This window comes from Zootoca vivipara, chromosome 5, assembly GCF_965207765.1.
Source record: "Zootoca vivipara chromosome 5, rZooViv2.hap1.1, whole genome shotgun sequence".
NCBI classification, from domain to species: Eukaryota; Metazoa; Chordata; class Lepidosauria; order Squamata; family Lacertidae; genus Zootoca; species Zootoca vivipara.
In genome coordinates this window covers 8,435,875-8,453,313 of record NC_142588.1, presented here as the reverse complement: position 1 = coordinate 8,453,313, position 17,439 = coordinate 8,435,875, and the positions used below count along the sequence as shown (strand labels likewise).

Here is a 17,439-nt window from a genome sequence, read left to right as displayed (position 1 = left end):
GTTCCATTTGTTTCCTCAGTCAAATGAGAAAATTATGAAAAGTTAATGTGGAAAATGCTCAAAGCAAATGTTCTTATTAGAGGATTTTAAAAGTAGTCAGAGAAATCTTGATCCATGAGTGATTTGATAGTAATTCACTTTGACAGATTTTTCTCATTTGCCAAAAGGCAAATGGAAGCTACTCAAATAAACCCTTTATGTAAGAAACCAGAGAGATCTTGAGCAAAATTAACTGAAGAAGACTGATAGTCTAGCCCATCCTTAAGATACACCAACTGGACAAGGATGAGATCATTCTCAAATCCTCTTGCACTGATGGAATACAAAACTACATGGCACAAGATAGTGATGGTTCTACACTTAGTGCCAGGTTCTACACTTAGGGAGGAATAACCGGCAGCACAAATATCAGATTGGGGGGGGGGCACCTGGCTTGCCAGTAGGACATGTGAAAAGGATCTAGGGGTCTTAGTAGACCGTGTGTGCAGAGGAGGGTGACTAAGATGAAAAAGGGTCTGGAAACCAAGGCATATGAGGAATGCCTGAAGGAGCTGGGTATAGTTAGCCTGGCAAAGAGAAGACTGAGAGGAGATAGGAGGTTGTTGTTGTTTAGTCATTTAGTCGTGTCCGACTCTTCGTGACCCCATGGACCATAGCACGCCAGGCACTCCTGTCTTGCACTGCCTCCCACAGTTTGGTCAAACTCATGTTCATAGCTTCGAGAACACTGTCCAACCATCTCGTCCTCTGTCGTCCCCTTCTCCTAGTGCCCTCAATCTTTCCCAACATCAGGGTTTTTTCCAAGGATTCTTCTCTTCTCATGAGGTGGCCAAAGTATTGGAGCCTCAGCTTCACGATCTGTCCTTCCAGTGAGCACTCAGGGCTGATTTCCTTCAGAATGGATAGGTTTGATCTTCTTGCAGTCCCTGGGACTCTCAAGAGTCTCCTCCAGCACCATAATTCAAAAGCATCAATTCTTCGGCGATCAGCCTTCTTCATGGTCCAGCTCTCACTTCCATACATCACTACTGGGAAAACCATAGCTTTAACTATACGGACCTTTGTAGGCAAGGTGATGTCTATATATCAAGGGCTGCCCCATGGAAAATGGAGCAAACTTGTTTTCTCCTGCTTCAGAGGGTATGACTGAACATCAGAAGAACTTCCTGGCTGTGAGAGCTGAGTGACAGTGGAAGGCAATGGAGTTTGACCATTGGAAGGCAGTGGAGGTTTTTAAGCAGAGGTTGGATGACCATCTTCCATGGTGTTTTTGTTGCGATGCCAGCATTGCAGGGGGTTGGACTAGATGGCCCACAGGGTCCTTTCCAACTCTGCCATTCTATGATTCAATGAGGCAGCCTGTTGGATGGTTGATTGTGGACTGGAGGGACTGGAGTATTTTATGGGGCACATGAGAACAGACGGTGTGTGGGAGGAGGAATCTGGTTCCAACAACAGTTTCTTCTCCACCCTCCACTGTCTCTTCCCGGTTATGGGTGACATCATTGATTGTGCATTTAGGAACAAAATAAAAAAATTCCTTCCAGTAGCACCTTAGAGACCAACTAGGTTTGTCATTGGTACGAGCTTTCATGTTCATGCACACTTCTTCAGATACACTGAAACAGAAGTCACCAGACCCTTATATATAGTGAGAGGGTGGGGAGGGGTTTTACTCAGAATGATGGTGGGAATGGGTGATTGGCTGATAGGTGTGGTAAACCCGTTGATGACACTTAGCGACTGCAATTGGTCTTACTGGAAAAAGCAAGGGGTGAGATGGCCAAAAATAGCTTTATCATGTATCATGAGATAAGAATCCAGTGTCTCTATTCAGACCAGGTCTCTCCATGGTTTTAAGTTTGGTAAAGGTAAAGGGACCCCTGACCATTAGGTCCAGTCACGGACGACTCTGGGGTTGCGGCGCTCATCTTGCTTTACTGGCGAGTGCATGCCCACGAAAGCTCATACCAATGACAAATTTAGTTGGTCTCTAAGGTGCTACTGGAAGGATTTTTTTTATTTTGTTTCGACTATGGCAGACCAACACGGCTACTTACCTGTAACTATGGCAGACCAACACGGCTACTTACCTGTAACTGTGCATTTAGGCTGCAATGTAAGGGGGAGGCAAATGGGAGAGATGGGTGAAAAGTCGTGATTGGAAAATAACCGTTGGCAATGGATCAGATGCAGTGTGTGTGGCTTTACTGCTTTGCCATTTTAGATGCACACTTCACATTTCCAACAAATGTTCATTGAACCATGCAGGGCGTAGCAGCAGTGCTGGCTCCTATAGACATTGGGGCAGCCATTAGTGCATTTATGGGATTTCAAGTAACATTAAAGAGGCAGGGGAAGTATCTAATAAGGACACACATTAGGGGTATAAGAAGACAGCAGCTTTAATTCTGACCTGTCTTTGACACAAGCAGTGCTGTTTCAGTTTCTAGCCCAGGGAATATTGGCAATAATTTGCATCTGGTTCCTGCTGGGCCAAAACTTGCAAACTGCATAGTCCAGAATGCGGCAGCTAGACTAGTAACTGGGAGTGACATAACACCGGTCCTGAGAGATCTACATTGGCTCCCAGTACGTTTCCGAGCACAATTCAAAGTGTTGGTGCTGACCTTTAAAGCCCTAAACGGCCTCGGTCCTGTATACCTGAAGGAGCGTCTCCACCCCTATCGTTCAGCCCAGACACTGAGATCCAGCGCTGAGGGCCTTCTGGCGGTTCCCTCGTTGCAAGAAGCCAAGTTGCAGGGAACCAGACAGAGGGCCTTCTCGGTAGTGGCACCCGCCCTGTGGAACGCCCTCCCAGCAGATGTCAAGGCAATAAGTAACTATTTTACTTTTAGAAGACAACTGAAGGCGGCCCTGTTTAGGGAAGTTTTAAATGTTTGATGCTGTACTGTTTTTAATATTCGGTTGGAAGCCGCCCAGAGTGGCTGGGGGTACCCAGCCAGATGGGCGGGGTATAAATAATATATTATTATTATTATTATTATTATTATTATTATTATTATTATTATTATTATTATTATGTGCTCTTGCTCACCTGGAGATTCAAGCCCTCCTCCTTGGCCAGCCAAGCATGGAGACTCGAACAAACACCACAAAATTCCTGGCTTACTACTTCTTTGAGTCTTCATATTAAGTGTTTAATTTTCCCTGTTGTTATGTTGTGTAACGCGCTCTGTATTGAGACTCAAGGCCCTTTTGTTTAATGTTTTAAAAAGTGTTCATTAGTTTATAATGCAAGTGTTAGTCCCTGTTATGATATTAAAGTCTTTACAGCACATAAGTCCAGGCAGAAATTATGGTTAGGTGTTTAAGGCTGAAGCCTACTTAATGGGGAGCAAGCATCACGAATGAAAGGCACGAATACAGGATGGGTGACACCTGGCTTGAGAGCAGTACATGTGAAAAGGATCTAGGAGTCTTGGTAGACCCCAAACTTGACATGAGTCAGCAGTATGATGCAGCAGCTAAAAAAGCCAATGCAATTCTGGGCTGCATCAATAGGAGTATAACATCTAAATCAAGGGAAGTAATAGTACCACTGTATTCTGCTCTGGTCAGACCTCACCTGGAGTACTGTGTCCAGTTCTAGGCATCCACAGTTCAAGAAGGATACTGACAAGCTGGAACGTGTCCAGAAGAGGGCAACGAAAATGGCGAAAGGCCTGGAAACGATGCCTTATGAGGAACGGCTTAGGGAGCTGGGTATGTTTAGCCTGGAGAAGAGAAGGTTAAGGGGTGATATGATAGCCATGTTCAAATATATAAAAGGATGTCGTATAGAGGAAGGAGAAAGGTTGTTTTCTGCTGCTCCAGAGAAGCGGACACGGAACAATGGATTCAAACTACAAGAAAGAAGATTCCACCTAAACATTAGGAAGAACTTCCTGACAGTAAGAGCTGTTCGGCAGTGGAATTTGCTACCAAGGAGTGTGGTGGAATCTCCTTCTTTGGAGGTCTTTAAGCAGAGGCTTGACAGGCATATGTCAAGAATGCTTTGATGGTGTTTCTTGCTCGGCAGGGGGTTGGACTGGATGGCCCTTGTGGTCTCTTCCAACTCTATGATTCTATGATCACTGAATTCAATGAGACGACCTTCCCAATCAACCTCCATCATTGTGCTGCAAAAGAAGCATTTGGGCTTCTGTTGGGACTGCTGAGTAAAATATTGATATCCTTTCTCAGAATGTATGAACTGATATCTGGAAGCAGCCCAAAATGATTTTGTTCTTCCCTTAAACTCCGTTAAAAAGATGACCTATGCATGAAGTTCAACAGTGATAGCAATCAGTTTTATGCAGTGGGTGCAAAAAAAAAATCTGTAAAAATTACTTTGCTGTGTACATGAGCAAAGTAATGTTTACAGATGTTTTATTGCATCCTTACATAAAACCCATATTACCATTACTATTTTATGTTGATTAAACAATTTCCTCATTAGTGCTAGAGTGTTTTCTAATTAAGCATTAATTAAGCTATTTGTTTTTAATCTCATTGTTCAGGGGTAATGGCTTAAATTACTGAATTGCTGAAAAAGTACAGGAGATTTTGGTAACACATACAGTGAGCATAGCTGGTCTGTGAAACAGCTCTAACTATGAATTTATTTCACCATTCCAGTTCAAAGAGGAATAGTAATAAGCATAGCTGTCAAGTTTTCCCTTTTCTCGAGAGGAAGCCTATTCAGCATAAGGGAATTTCCCTTTAAAAAAGGGAGAACTTGACAGCTATGGTAATAAGTCAACAACGGCTAATTGTTGTCCAAGAATAAAACCAGAATGACTTCACATTGCTATTGGGTTGTGTTCCATTTAAGTCAGTGGTGGCCAAACTTGGCCCTCCAGCTGTTTTTGGACTACAACTCCCATCATGCCTAGCTAACAGGACCAGTGGTCAGGGATGGTGGGAATTGTAATCCCAAAACAGCAGGAGGGCCAAGTTTGGCCGCCATTGATGTAAATCCTACTCAGAGTAAACCCATTCACATTCATAGACATGGCTTTGAGTCATCAATTTCAATGGGTCTAGGCTGAGTTAAGGTTGAAGGCAGTGGATGTGGTATTTTTCTCTCCATTCTGTGAAGAGAAGCTAGGCATCCTCTGGAGTGCTCTGGAGTCCCTAAACTAAGGCCTGGGGGCCAGATGCGGCCCAATCGCCTTCTAAATCCAGCCTGCGGACGGTCTGGGAATCAGCATGTTTTTACCTGAGTAGAATGTGTCCTTTTTATTTAAAATGCATCTCTGGGTTATTTGTGGGGCCTGCCTGATGTTTTTACATGAGTAGAATGTGTCCTTTTATTTAAAATGCATCTCTGGGTTATTTGTGGGGCATAGGAATTCGTTCATATTATTTTTCAAAATATAGTCCGGCCCCCCACAAGGTCTGAGGGTCAGTGGACTGATGGGTGAAATTTAATTTTTAAAATGTTTTACTGTTGTACATTCTTCAGTTTAAACTACTTTGAGAGACAGTCTTGCCTGAAAAGCTGTAGAGTTGTATAGCAATCTTTTAAATTTTTATTTTATATACATGCATATTTATGTATAGGGTAAAGGGTAAAGGGACCCCTGACCATTAGGTCCAGTTGTGACCGACTCTGGGGTTGCGCGCTCATCTCGCATTATTGGCCAAGGGAGCCGGCATATAGCTTCCAGGTCATGTGGCCAGCATGACAAAGCCGCTTCTGGCAAACCAGAGCAGCACATGGAAACGCCATTTACCTTCCCACTGTAGCGGTTCCTATTTATCTACTTGCATTTTGACGTGCTTTCGAACTGCTAGGTTGGCAGGAGCTGGGACCAAGCAACGGGAGCTCACCCCGTCACAGGGATTCGAACCGCCGACCTTCTGATTAGCAAGCCCTAGGCTCAGTGGTTTAACCCACAGCGCCACCTGGGTCCCTATGTATAGGGTACATAAGGATAATCCACTGGCTCTTCTTTGCTCTTTGCTAGTTTCTGGATTATACGATACTACACTGCACTAGCTAACACGATGCGTAATCAATCTATCACATGTTCTCTTTAAGAATCATTTGGTTACAAATCTGCTAAATATGCAACTGTTCCGTGAATTTATGCAGATAATTTTTTGCAAAGCACTTTCTTGTGACTGGGTCTTCTGCTTAATTCATACATATAGCAGTATGACAGCCCCTTTCAACACTGTATACAAACTCCTGTCAGAGCATTGAGTTGCCACTTGAAACAAGCTACATCCAGGGAGCCATTCGGAAATCAAGGAATTCCTAAGGGGCTTCAGAAAGAATCCATTACCCATAATACAAAAGTATTTTCAATGCTACTGCAGCGTTCTGACATGTACAGAATCACCTCCCCAAGTCAGATTATCTTCCTTGCTTGAAGATTTCACCAACACAATGAGACAGATTGGACAGAAAACTCGAAATCGAGGTGTAGAGGATGCCTGTTGGATATTATTTGTCAGGTACTCATGTCAAGCAATACAATCTCATGTGCCATTTTTAAAGCCTTTTGTTGTTGTTTTCGAATTTTTGCATGGTTCTCCTGCCCTTAAAATCATTGGTGGCTAAAAGGGCGTAGCCAGGATTTTGGGGGGGGCAGAACCCTCAGATTTCTATTGATTTTTATTGATTTAGGGAGGCGCCCCCCCGGCTACGCCCATGGGAGGCTATCCATTTTTAAACTCTCTCCCCCCCCCTTTTTAAATAGGGCATATCTAGCCTGATAAAGGAATGGAAAGTGTAGAAGAGGGGAGGACTTGGTTTTTGTACAAGGAAGTTGGAAGGTGTGCCCTGATCAGGGGAGTAGCTCATGAAACAAAGCAAAGTAAGACGAGCCAAGGAATAATCCTGACATAACTTGGTAGAGGCATAAAAGTGTTCAGGAAGGCATGGCGGCAGGTTTGTGCATCATGAAGAGGAGCAGTATTACTTACGTCACAATTTATATATCTACCGTATAGTCCGGCATATAAGACGGCTGGGCGTATAAGACGACCCCCAACTTTTCCAGTTAAAATACAGAGTTTGGGATATACTCACCGTCGACAACCTAAGGCCCATGGGCCACAACTGGCCCATGGGGGTCGTTTAACCGGCCCATGGACCCCTGCCGCCCGCTCGGTTGACTCCCGTGCACCGCGCTAAACCGGCGCGGAGCAGAGCGGGGACCACCTTCCGTGATGCTGGCCAGCTTCCCATTGGCCGCAGAAAACTCCTGCAGCCAATGGGAAGCTGCACACGCCTCCTCCGCGCCGGAAGCAGCGCCGGAAATAGCGTTTGTGTGTGCATGCGTGTGTGCGCACACACACACTCCAGGCCACTGCGCCTCTGCGGGACTGTGAACTGGCCCAAGCCACAAAAAATTTGCCGATCCCTGACTTAGGGGATTCAGTCCCTTGGGGAGTTGGGCAGCAAAGCCAACCACCCCCATTTTCTATATCACTAGGCATGGAAGAAATGGAAGTGTGGGCGAGCCCATAAGAATCCAAATGACTTTCCCCCTGCAGTCCCCGGATTCATTGAAAAAAATCTGGTAACCTTAGATTAGGATACTTGAAATATCATCTCACTCCTTATATGTTGTTGTTGTTTAGTCGTTTAGTCGTGTCCGACTCTTCGTGACCCCATGGACCATAGCACGCCAGGCACTCCTGTCTTGCACTGCCTCCCGTAGTTTGGTCAAACTCATGTTCGTAGCTTCGAGAACACTGTCCAACCATCTTGTCCTCTGTCGTCCCCTTCTCCTAGTGCCCTCCATCTTTCCCAACATCAGGGTCTTTTCCAAGGATTCTTCTCTTCTCATGAGGTGGCCAAAGGTTTGATCTTCTTGCAGTCCATGGGACTCTCAAGAGTCTCCTCCAGCACCATAATTCAAAAGCATCAATTCTTCGGCGATCAGCCTTCTTTATGGTCCAGCTCTCACTTCCATACATCACTACTGGGAAAACCATAGCTTTAACTATACGGACCTTTGTCGGCAAGGTGATGTCTCTGCTTTTTAAGATGCTGAGTTTGTATTGTATTATTTTATGTGCTGTGGCTTTCCGTTGTTTTATTGATTATAGTTTAGAAATTATTTATTGTAACTGTTGAGTGGATTTCTGTTTAACTTTTATATTTATATTTTATATTTTGATATTATTATTATTTTATACTGTCCTAATGATTGTTGCTCCTTCATGGCAAAGGGGCTTGAATAACTCAGAGAAGCTATGAGCTATGCCATGCAGGGCCACCCAAGATGGACAGGTCATAGTGGAGAGTTTTGACTAAACGTGATCCACCTGGAGAAGGAACTGGCAAGCCACTCCAGTATCCCTGCCAAGAAAACTCCATGGACAAAGACAACAGGCATATAAAAGTTATGACGCTGGAAGATGAGCCCCTCAGGTCAGAAGGCATCCAACATGCTACTGATGAAGAGCGGAGGACAAGTACAAGTAGATTCAGAGCTGATGAAGCGGCTGGGCCAAAGCCGAAAGGTTGCTCAGTTGCGGATATGCCTGGAAGCGAAAGGAAAGTCCGATGCTGTAAAGAAAAATATTGCATAGGAACCTGGAATGTAAGAACCATGAACCCTGGTAAGCTGGATGTGGTGAAAAATGAGATGGCAAGAATAAATAAATACTCTTACAAATCCCTTATAGGTGTAGAAAATGGGACACACTTCATTCAGCTTGGCTGGGGGGGGCAGTTGAATGGACCCAACTGAGAAGCATTGCATTTGGATTGGCTTTGGGGTAATATGAAAGTCATTCCTGTGTGCATATCCCCACTGAATCCAGCAATGATCAAATGAACATCAATACTAAGAGGAGCATGTTATCAAAAGTCAAAATCAATGTATTACATCCAGGACCAGAAGAGAAAGCTTTCTACAAACAGTGAACAATGCATACAGATAACATTGTGAAAGAAGACTGAAGAACAGAAAGCATTTTCTCTCATTCTTTAAGATGTGAAGATAAAATGATTGTGTGCTTCAGAATACCTTCCTACTACTTTTTTTGGTAGTAATTCCTATAATTTTGACAGAATTACAAGCCTGGTAGATGAAGGGAATGCTGTGGATGTAGCCTATCTTGATTTCAGCAAGGCCTTTGACAAGGTGCCCCATGATATTCTTGTAAAGAAGCTGGTAAAATGCGGGCTAGACAATGCTACCATTCAGTGGATTTGTAACTGGCTGACTGACCGAACCCAAAGGGTGCTCATCAATGGCTCCTCTTCATCCTGGAGAGAAGTGACTAGTGGGGTGCCACAGGGTTCTGTCTTGGGCCCAGTCTTATTCAACATCTTTATCAAGGACTTGGATGATGGGCTTGAGGGCATCCTGAGCAAGTTTGCAGATGACACCAAATTGGGAGGGGTGGCTAATACCCCAGAGGACAGGATTGCACTTCAAAATGCCAAGAAAACTCCATGGACAAAGATCACCTTGCCGACAAAGGTCCATATAGTTAAAGCTATGGTTTCCCCAGTAGTGATGTATGGAAGTGAGAGCTGGACCATAAAGAAGGCTGATCGCCGAAGAAATGATGCTTTTGAATTATGGTGCCAGAGGAGATTCTTGAGAGTCCCATGGACTGCAAGAAGATCAAACCTCTCCATTCTGAAGGAAATCAGCCCTGAGTGCTCACTGGGAGGACTGATCCTGAAGCCGAGGCTCCAAGACTTTGGCCACCTCATGAGAAGAGAAGACTCCCTGGAAAAGACCCTGATGTTGGGAAAGATGGAGGGCACAAGGAGAAGGGGATGACAGAGGACGAGATGGTTGGACAGTGTTCTCGAAGCTACGAACATGAGTTTGACCAAACTGCGGGGGGCAGTGGAAGACAGGAGTGCCTGGCGTGCTCTGGTCCATGGGGTCACGAAGTCGGACACGACTAAACGACTAAACAACAACAACGATTCTTGAATGTTACTTTTTTATGTAGGTTGCTTATTTTAAAGTTTTATTATTTTAAAGTTTTATTATCACATTTACTATTGCATTAGATTGTTATAAGATGTACATTTTTTGTTTCTTCAGCTTGTAAACCGCCTAGAGTATTGTAAGATAGAAAGACGGTATACAAATTAAAAAAGGAGGAGGAGGAAGGACAGGGTATAAATTTTAATAACAGCAATGGTAACAATGATGATGGTGATGATAGCCGCAACTGCCAGGGTGTTTACAAAGCTGGATCTTGAACGTAGTTAATTCCACTCTGGGGGGGGGGGGTTCTCCCCACTCCTCAAAGTCAGTGGAGAGAAAATTGCTTGGACCCATTGATTTGTGATAACTATAATCAAACCTGCCATTCTCTCAACTTAAGTTGGTCTTGGAGAACAGTGATACTTGGATCCATTCCAATCTAGTTTGTGGCCACAGCACTTTTAATATGCTCAACAAATTATTCAGGTTAATGATTTTTGGGTTTTCTTCCTTCAGATTGCTTTGTGCATTAACTGATTTTAAAAACCCACACGAAACTTAATTCAGTAGGAAGGTTTGCACAAGAGACCCTTTCAACAAATTGTGGCCAATTAGGAGTTTTGCAACTGTCTGGAATGTAAACCGTATTATGTTAAATTGAATAGCATAATGCCTATTCGTCATTTGTTGTGGTTGTGTGTGTGTGTGTGCACATATTAAATAATACCATTTCCCCTTTCAGATAAGAGGATTTTATTCCTTTTTTTCATACCTTTAAGGGCAATGCCTACAGCATACTCAAAATGTCTGTAACTTTACGATGACTGAACACTGAGATAAATGGCACTTTAGAAGGCTCCAAAATGGCTCTAATGAAGCATCATGAGAAATACATCTGGTGTCAGGCAAAGTAAAGGTTTGGAGATATATGGAGAGTTGACTTTATGGCACTGTATCTAGGTTATAGCTAGCTTTCTGGTTATCAAAACATGAGTGACAGAATGAAAATAGCTATTCAGGGAGCGAACCTGCCACAGTTAAGCCATGGGTAGGCAACCTAAGGCCTGGGGCCCAAATCTGGCCCCAATCGCCTTCTCAATCCTGCCCGCGGACGGTCCGGGAATCAGCATGTTTTTACATAAGTAGAATGTGTCCTTTTATTTAGAATCATAGAATCGTAGAGTTGGAAGAGACCACAAGGGCCATCCAATCCAACCCCCTGCCGAGCAGGAAACACCATCAAAGCATTCTTGACATATGCCTGTCAAGCCTCTGCTTAAAGACCTCCAAAGAAGGAGACTTCACCACACTCCTTGGTAGCAAATTCCACTGCCGAACAGCTCTTACTGTCAGGAAGTTCTTCCTAATGTTTAGGTGGAATCTTCTTTGTAATTTGAATCCATTGCTCCGTGTCCACTTCTCTGGAGCAGCAGAAAACAACCTTTCTCCCTCCTCTATATGACATCCTTTTATATATTTGAACATGGCTATCATATCACCCCTTAACCTTCTCTTCTCCAGGCTAAACATACCCAGCTCCCTAAGCAGTTCCTCATAAGGCATAGTTTCCAGGCCTTTGACCATTTTCGTTGCCCTCTTCTGGACACATTCCAGCTTGTCAGTATCCTTCTTGAACTGTGGTGCCCAGAACTGGACACAGTACTCCAGGTGAGGTCTGACCAGAGCAGAATACAGTGGTACTATTACTTCCCTTGATCTAGATGCTCTACTCCTATTGATGCAGCCCAGAATTGCATTGGCTTTTTTAGCTGCTGCATCACACTGCTGACCCATGTCAAGTCTGTGGTCTACCAAGACTCCTAGATCCTTTTCACATGTACTGCTCTCAAGCCAGGTGTCACCCATCCTGTATTCGTGCCTTTCATTTTTTTTGCCCAAGTGTAGTACTTTACATTTCTCCTTGTTAAAATTCATCTTGTTTGCTTTGGCCCAGTTGTCTAATCTGTTAAGGTCATTTTGAAGTGTGATCCTGTCCTCTGGGGTATTAGCCACCCCTCCCAATTTGGTGTCATCTGCAAACTTGCTCAGGATGCCCTCAAGCCCATCCAAGTCATTGATAAAGATGTTGAATAAGATTGGGCCCAAGACAGAACCCTGTGGCACCCCACTAGTCACTACTCTCCAGGATGAGAAGGAGCCATTTAAAATGCATCTCAGTGTTGTTTGTGGGGCATAGGAATTCATTCATTCCCCCCCCCCCAAAAAAATATAGTCTTGCCCCCCCAAAGGTCTGGGGGACAGTGGACTGGCCCCCTGCTGAAAAAGTTTGCTGACCCCTGGTTTAAGCCCTTGTAACTCGTAATTTACATCAGTGTAATCATACACATTTTTCTGGGAACAAATGCCCTGAACTCAATGGAATTTACTCCTGAGTAGACATGTATAAACTTGGTCTGCAAGTTATGCTGTACAGTATAGGATTGCACCTTGATAATGTTTAACTCAATGTGGATCATTAATTTGCAACAGTGTAACTTAATGCAGAATTGTTTCCTTCCTTCCTATAATAGTGATGAACAAACCTTTTAAACTACAGTCATACCTTGGGTTACAAACACCTCGGGTTACGAACTCCGCAAACCCGGACGTATTTTCGCCGTGCGTGCATTCTGCACATGCGCAGAAGCGATGCGCGCGGTTTGTGCATCTGCAAACCGCGAAAATTGCAGAAATTGTGCTTTGCGCATGCGCAAAACGGCGCTTCGGGTTACGGCCATTTCGGGTTGCGAACCGCGTCCCGGAACGGATCGTGTTCATAACCCGAGGTACCACTGTAAAGGCTGTCTCCATAATAGGAAGTATAATCTATTCCTATTTGCAATGGCCTGACTAGTGGTAGATCAAAGGAGACCTGAATCCCTTAGTCAATTAAAAAAATACAAATATAAAAAATAAGTAGATTATCCCCTATTCATTATTATTCCCAAAATTCATAATACTATGTGTTCTGGAGTGTCTTGTGAAATCAGGTGATTGATATTGCTGGAAGTCTTTCTGCCCTAACCCAAATTTATTGGCATAATTAAAAAAAAAACGAACCTGACTCTTCCTGGGTATCTAACAAAAACTGCTTTCTCAAGCCTTTGTTTTGCATAATACAAATAGCAAATAAGAGGCACTTAGGTGTGTGTGTGTGTACAGAGTCAGGTTTTATTGATGAATAGCAAAAAATACATGTTTTGATCTTCTTTATTGCTATCTCCTTATAGAAACTGAAAGCAATACAAAGGTATTTTAAAACTGTTGAATTGACTGACTCTGCTCCCGATACTCATGCAACAAATGTGAGAAGCTTCCTGACAACAAGTTGGAAGGCATCAGATTAGAAATCAATGGCTACATCTCCAGTCAGGTAAATTATTAGGCCTTGAAGTGCACAGCCATTCTGAGAGTTAATTGTATTCTTCTATAGTATAGTGTGTACTGCATTATGCAAGTCAGCTGACCCAGCCAGGCAGCGGAGTAGAACTGAATATTTTGTTTGACATCTGGCTCCTCAGCTTTTCTCAAAAAGCCCATACAATCTAATTGGAGGCAGTTTTGCTTTTTCAAATATATATTTTTTTCTGTACTGTTTACATGCATAACTGATGCTCTAGGGAACACAAAAAGTATTCTGATTAGTTGTCCTGTAGTCCTCTTACTAGTTGTCTTAGTACAAAAGCAATCTCTTACTTAGAACATTGTAGTTGCCTTAATAATAAAAATAAATGAAAAGACTGCACTTTTAGCAGAAAATATAATTAGAATCTAGTAGGGTGATTTGAGCAGAGGGCTCCCCCACCCCACCTTTTTAATTTGGAGCTGGTAAGACTGATATATTTTTATGTGTAGACCTTATACCCCCTCCCCTACCAAAGCACTTTTTATATTTCTCAAATTTATCTCTTTCCCTTAAATGACCTATAAGTGGTTCCTTAGGAATATGGAAAGGAGTTTGCTTCTCTTTTAGAAATTTCTATTACCAGATGCCAACTTTGTGGCATTGTCCAGTATTTGGCTTTTTGTATTTGGTACACCCATACAATTGCACTGATTTCAAACAAGGGAACGGCTAGGAGAAAAAACACAGAGGAGTGGGCAGAGAAAGGCCCAAGTATGCCCTGTGCTGTTTTTAGGGGGAAATGCAACAAGCTTATTTGCCCACTCATCCGTTGCAGTGTCAGCTGCATCCACTTGCCAATTCTGCCAACTACAATTTACAGTGGGAGACTGTGTGTGTGTGTGTGTGTGTGATTATTCAAGGCACTGTTGACTCAAGTCCTGCTGAAAGTAAAGGAGGTCGTAAAGGTAAAGGGACCCCTGACCATTAGGTCCAGTCGTGACTGACTCTGGGGTTGCGGCGCTCATCTCGCGTTATTGGCTGAGGGAGCCGGCGTACAGCTTCCATGTCATGTGGCCAGCATGACTAAGCCGCTTCTGGCAAACCAGAGCAGCGTACGGAAATGTTGTTTACTTTCTCGCTGTAGCGGTACCTATTTATCTACTTGCACTTTGACGTGCTTTCGAACTGCTAGGTTGGCAGGAGCATGGACCAAGCAACGGGAGCTCACCCCGGCGTGGGGATTCGAACCGCTGACCTTCTGATCGGCAAGCTCTAGGCTTAGTGGTTTAATCCACAGTGCCACCTGCGTCTCACAAAATACAGTGGCAATATTCCCTGTTCCCTAATATGCAGGACTTGACCGCCAATTCCAATTAATTCTGAAAATTATCAGGGGTAGGAAAGACTCGCCCACTCTGCATGTGACCTCCTCCTTCTTCTTTGGCTCACTCGTAGCCGGGTAAAATTGTCTTCCATAAACACAGTTTTAACAGTGAGTGCCTAAGTGACTCTGGAGGCCAATTCTGGATCCACACGTCCTTCCACAGTGGGGACATAAGTTTCCGGGCGGGAGTTGATTATGGTGAAGGTTTGCCAAGCATGCCTTCCTCTTAGCACATTTCTTCCTTTTGTCCTGAGTTCGAGTGTAGTCAAAGTCCAGGACACCTTTGATAAAGGCTGTTCTCCACTTGGAGCACTCACAGGCCAGCATTTCCCAGTTGTCGGTGTTTATACTACATTTTTTAAAGATTTCCCTGGGGAGAGCCCTTAAACCTCGTTTGTTGACCACCGGCATTACGCTTTCCATTTTTAAGTTTGGAACAGAGTACTGTAGTTGCTTTGGAAGATGATAATCAAGTATCCAAACAACATGACTAATCCAACGAAGTTGATGTTGAAGACTCATTGCTTCAACACTGGTGATCTTTGCTTCTTCCAGCACACAGATATTAGTTCGCCTGTCTTCCCAAGTGATGTGTACAAATTTTCGGAGACACCGTTGATGGAATCTTTCGAGGAGTTGGAGATGGCGCTTATAAGTGGTCCATGTTTCACAAGCATACAGCAAGGCTGGCATAGCTTTGTAAACAAGCGTTTAGGTTTCCCTGCTGCGAATGTCGTGGTCTTCACCCCGCGATTCAATCGGGAGAAAAGCTGCACCCGCAGAGCTCGGGCGATGCTGGATTTCGGGGTCAATGTCGGCCCTTGTGGGAAGGAGAAGTATATGTGTGACAGCAACCGCGGCGAGCCTCTTGTGCTTGCAAACGGGATGCTTGAGGTCGAAGAGCGCCTCCCCGCCGCGCGCTCCCGCCTTCCCGCGCTCCCTCCCGCCCCTTCTGCTTTTCGGGCACTTTCGCCAGGCAGGAACCAGAAGACCAACGCCTGCCTGGAGCTCCTCCCGCGCCTCCTCCTCCTCCTCCCGGCCTCCGTTCTTGGCGAAGCGTCTGGGCCGCTTCGCGAGCGGGGAGAGCGACGGCGCCGCCATATGCGCCGCACTGCGCCCCAGACGCCGCCGCCGCCGGAGGAGCCGTGCCCCTGACAGCGCGGTTCAATGGGCAGCTCCCACCTCCTCAACAAGGGCTTGCCGCTCGGTAAGGACCACCCCCCAACCCGGCCTGGCCCTGCCTTGCCTTTGCCCGCCGCCCGGCCTGCCTGCCTCCCTCCCTCCTCGGTCGTGGCGCGGCCGGCGGGTGCTTGGAGAGGCCGGCGAGGCTCCCTTCCCTTCCCCCCCTCGCCGCCGCGGCGCGCGCCCGCCCGCCGGGCTTTGTGCGGCGCGGCATTGTGCGTCTCGGGGCGCCTTTCGGAGGCTGGAGCCAGGCCCCCCTGCGTCTCCTGCGGGCGCGCAAAAGGGGGCATTCGGAGGCCGAGGGGGGACTTGGAGAGGCTCCAGCGCGCGCGCGGGTCTCGTCTGTGCGGTGAGAGGGAAAGGCGGCGAGGAGGGGCGGCCCTGGCTTCCCCGAGGGCGGGCGAGGTGGTCGGGGCCGCGGCTGGAGAGGGAGAACAAGGCCCACCCGCCGCCGCCGCCGGCGCCTTGCCCGGCCAGGTTCCTTCCCCGCGCGCGCAGGAAAGGCCGGCTGCCGGGCGCGGCGGAGAGGAGGAAGGAAGGAAGTTGAGAGGGGACGCCGTGTCCCTGCTATTACAGTCTCACGAATGGGAAAGGGTGGTTTAAGGCCTTCGGGGCTGCGTTTGGGGTGGCCTTCTGGAGTGGGCGGGCGGCCCCGCGTGTGCGTGTGTATGCGTGGACCCGGGTGCAGCTGGCGGGCTTCTGGTCCGCCGACGTTCCGGAGGACGCGTTTGTTGCGGAGAGCGCTGGCTTGAAAGGGCCGCGATGGGAACCTGCGCCCCAAAGCCCCACTGGCTGTGCTTGCCTCCGTCTCTGCTCGGATGCTCCGCTGCTCCTAACCCTGCAGTTAGGATGAGGTGTTGACACCACATGGATGGAAGGAGGCTGTAGAAAGGAAAGGGGTACAATTCCCCTCCCCCCCCCGACTCGAAACTCTTTGTAATAGATGGCATGCTGTATAAGGCAGTGAGGGGCTGGTGCTGCCCTTTTGGTTAGGGAATAAGGCAGGAACCATGCTTTGAAAATATTGTTTTTTGAGATACTTTTAACGATTGCCAGAAAGACATTCGTTTAGTTAGTTTTTAAAAATTAAGCATGATGAATCGGGTGGAGGGATTTGTTGTTGTGTGCCACCGTCCCCTTCTATTTTTTGCAATGAAGCAAATGAAATTTGGTGATGGCGGTTTTGAAGCTGAGCGACTCTGCTGCACCATCGCTTATGAAATGATTCATGCACCTTATACTCAGCAGGGCCTGTGTTCCGTGATATTATCGAGTTCAGCCTATTCGCAAAGCGAAGGAACAGAAAGAACCACGCCGATTTAAACAAATAATTCGCAGCAGTTTGGAAAGATCTCCTAGCATGGCATACTTTCAAGCTGTTCAGTAAATAACAGTTGAGGAACTCCTCCAGCTGACAAGAGAGAGCTTGTCTAATTCTAATCTGATTAAGTGGTGTATCTGCACTGTGACACCGCTAACAGTGGACAAGGCTAATATTAGCAACACAGCATAGCTGCTTTAAAAATACTGTGCTCTATAAAATATTCTGATCAATCACTACAATGAACGTATTTTATACTTTTTGTGTGTTAACAAGCTTTGAT

At 45.6% G+C, this 17,439-nt stretch overlaps 1 protein-coding gene across 12 annotated transcripts in view; it reads left to right on the top strand.

The window, feature by feature from the left end:
• Positions 1-15,700: 15,700 nt before the first annotated feature.
• CTBP1 (C-terminal binding protein 1) overlaps positions 15,701-17,439 on the top strand; it is a 50,559-nt gene continuing 48,820 nt past the window's right edge. For 8 of the 12 annotated variants that reach the window (XM_035137573.3, XM_035137572.3, XM_088670002.1 and 5 more), the window contains exon 1: positions 15,701-15,860. In XM_035137573.3, coding sequence (XP_034993464.1) covers positions 15,821-15,860 — 40 coding nt within the window. In that variant the 5' untranslated portion in view covers positions 15,701-15,820. Of the gene's footprint in view, positions 15,861-15,932; positions 16,185-17,439 lie in introns of those variants that run through there. The other 4 variants (XM_088670004.1, XM_088669999.1, XM_088670001.1 and 1 more) reach the window with 1 other exon arrangement.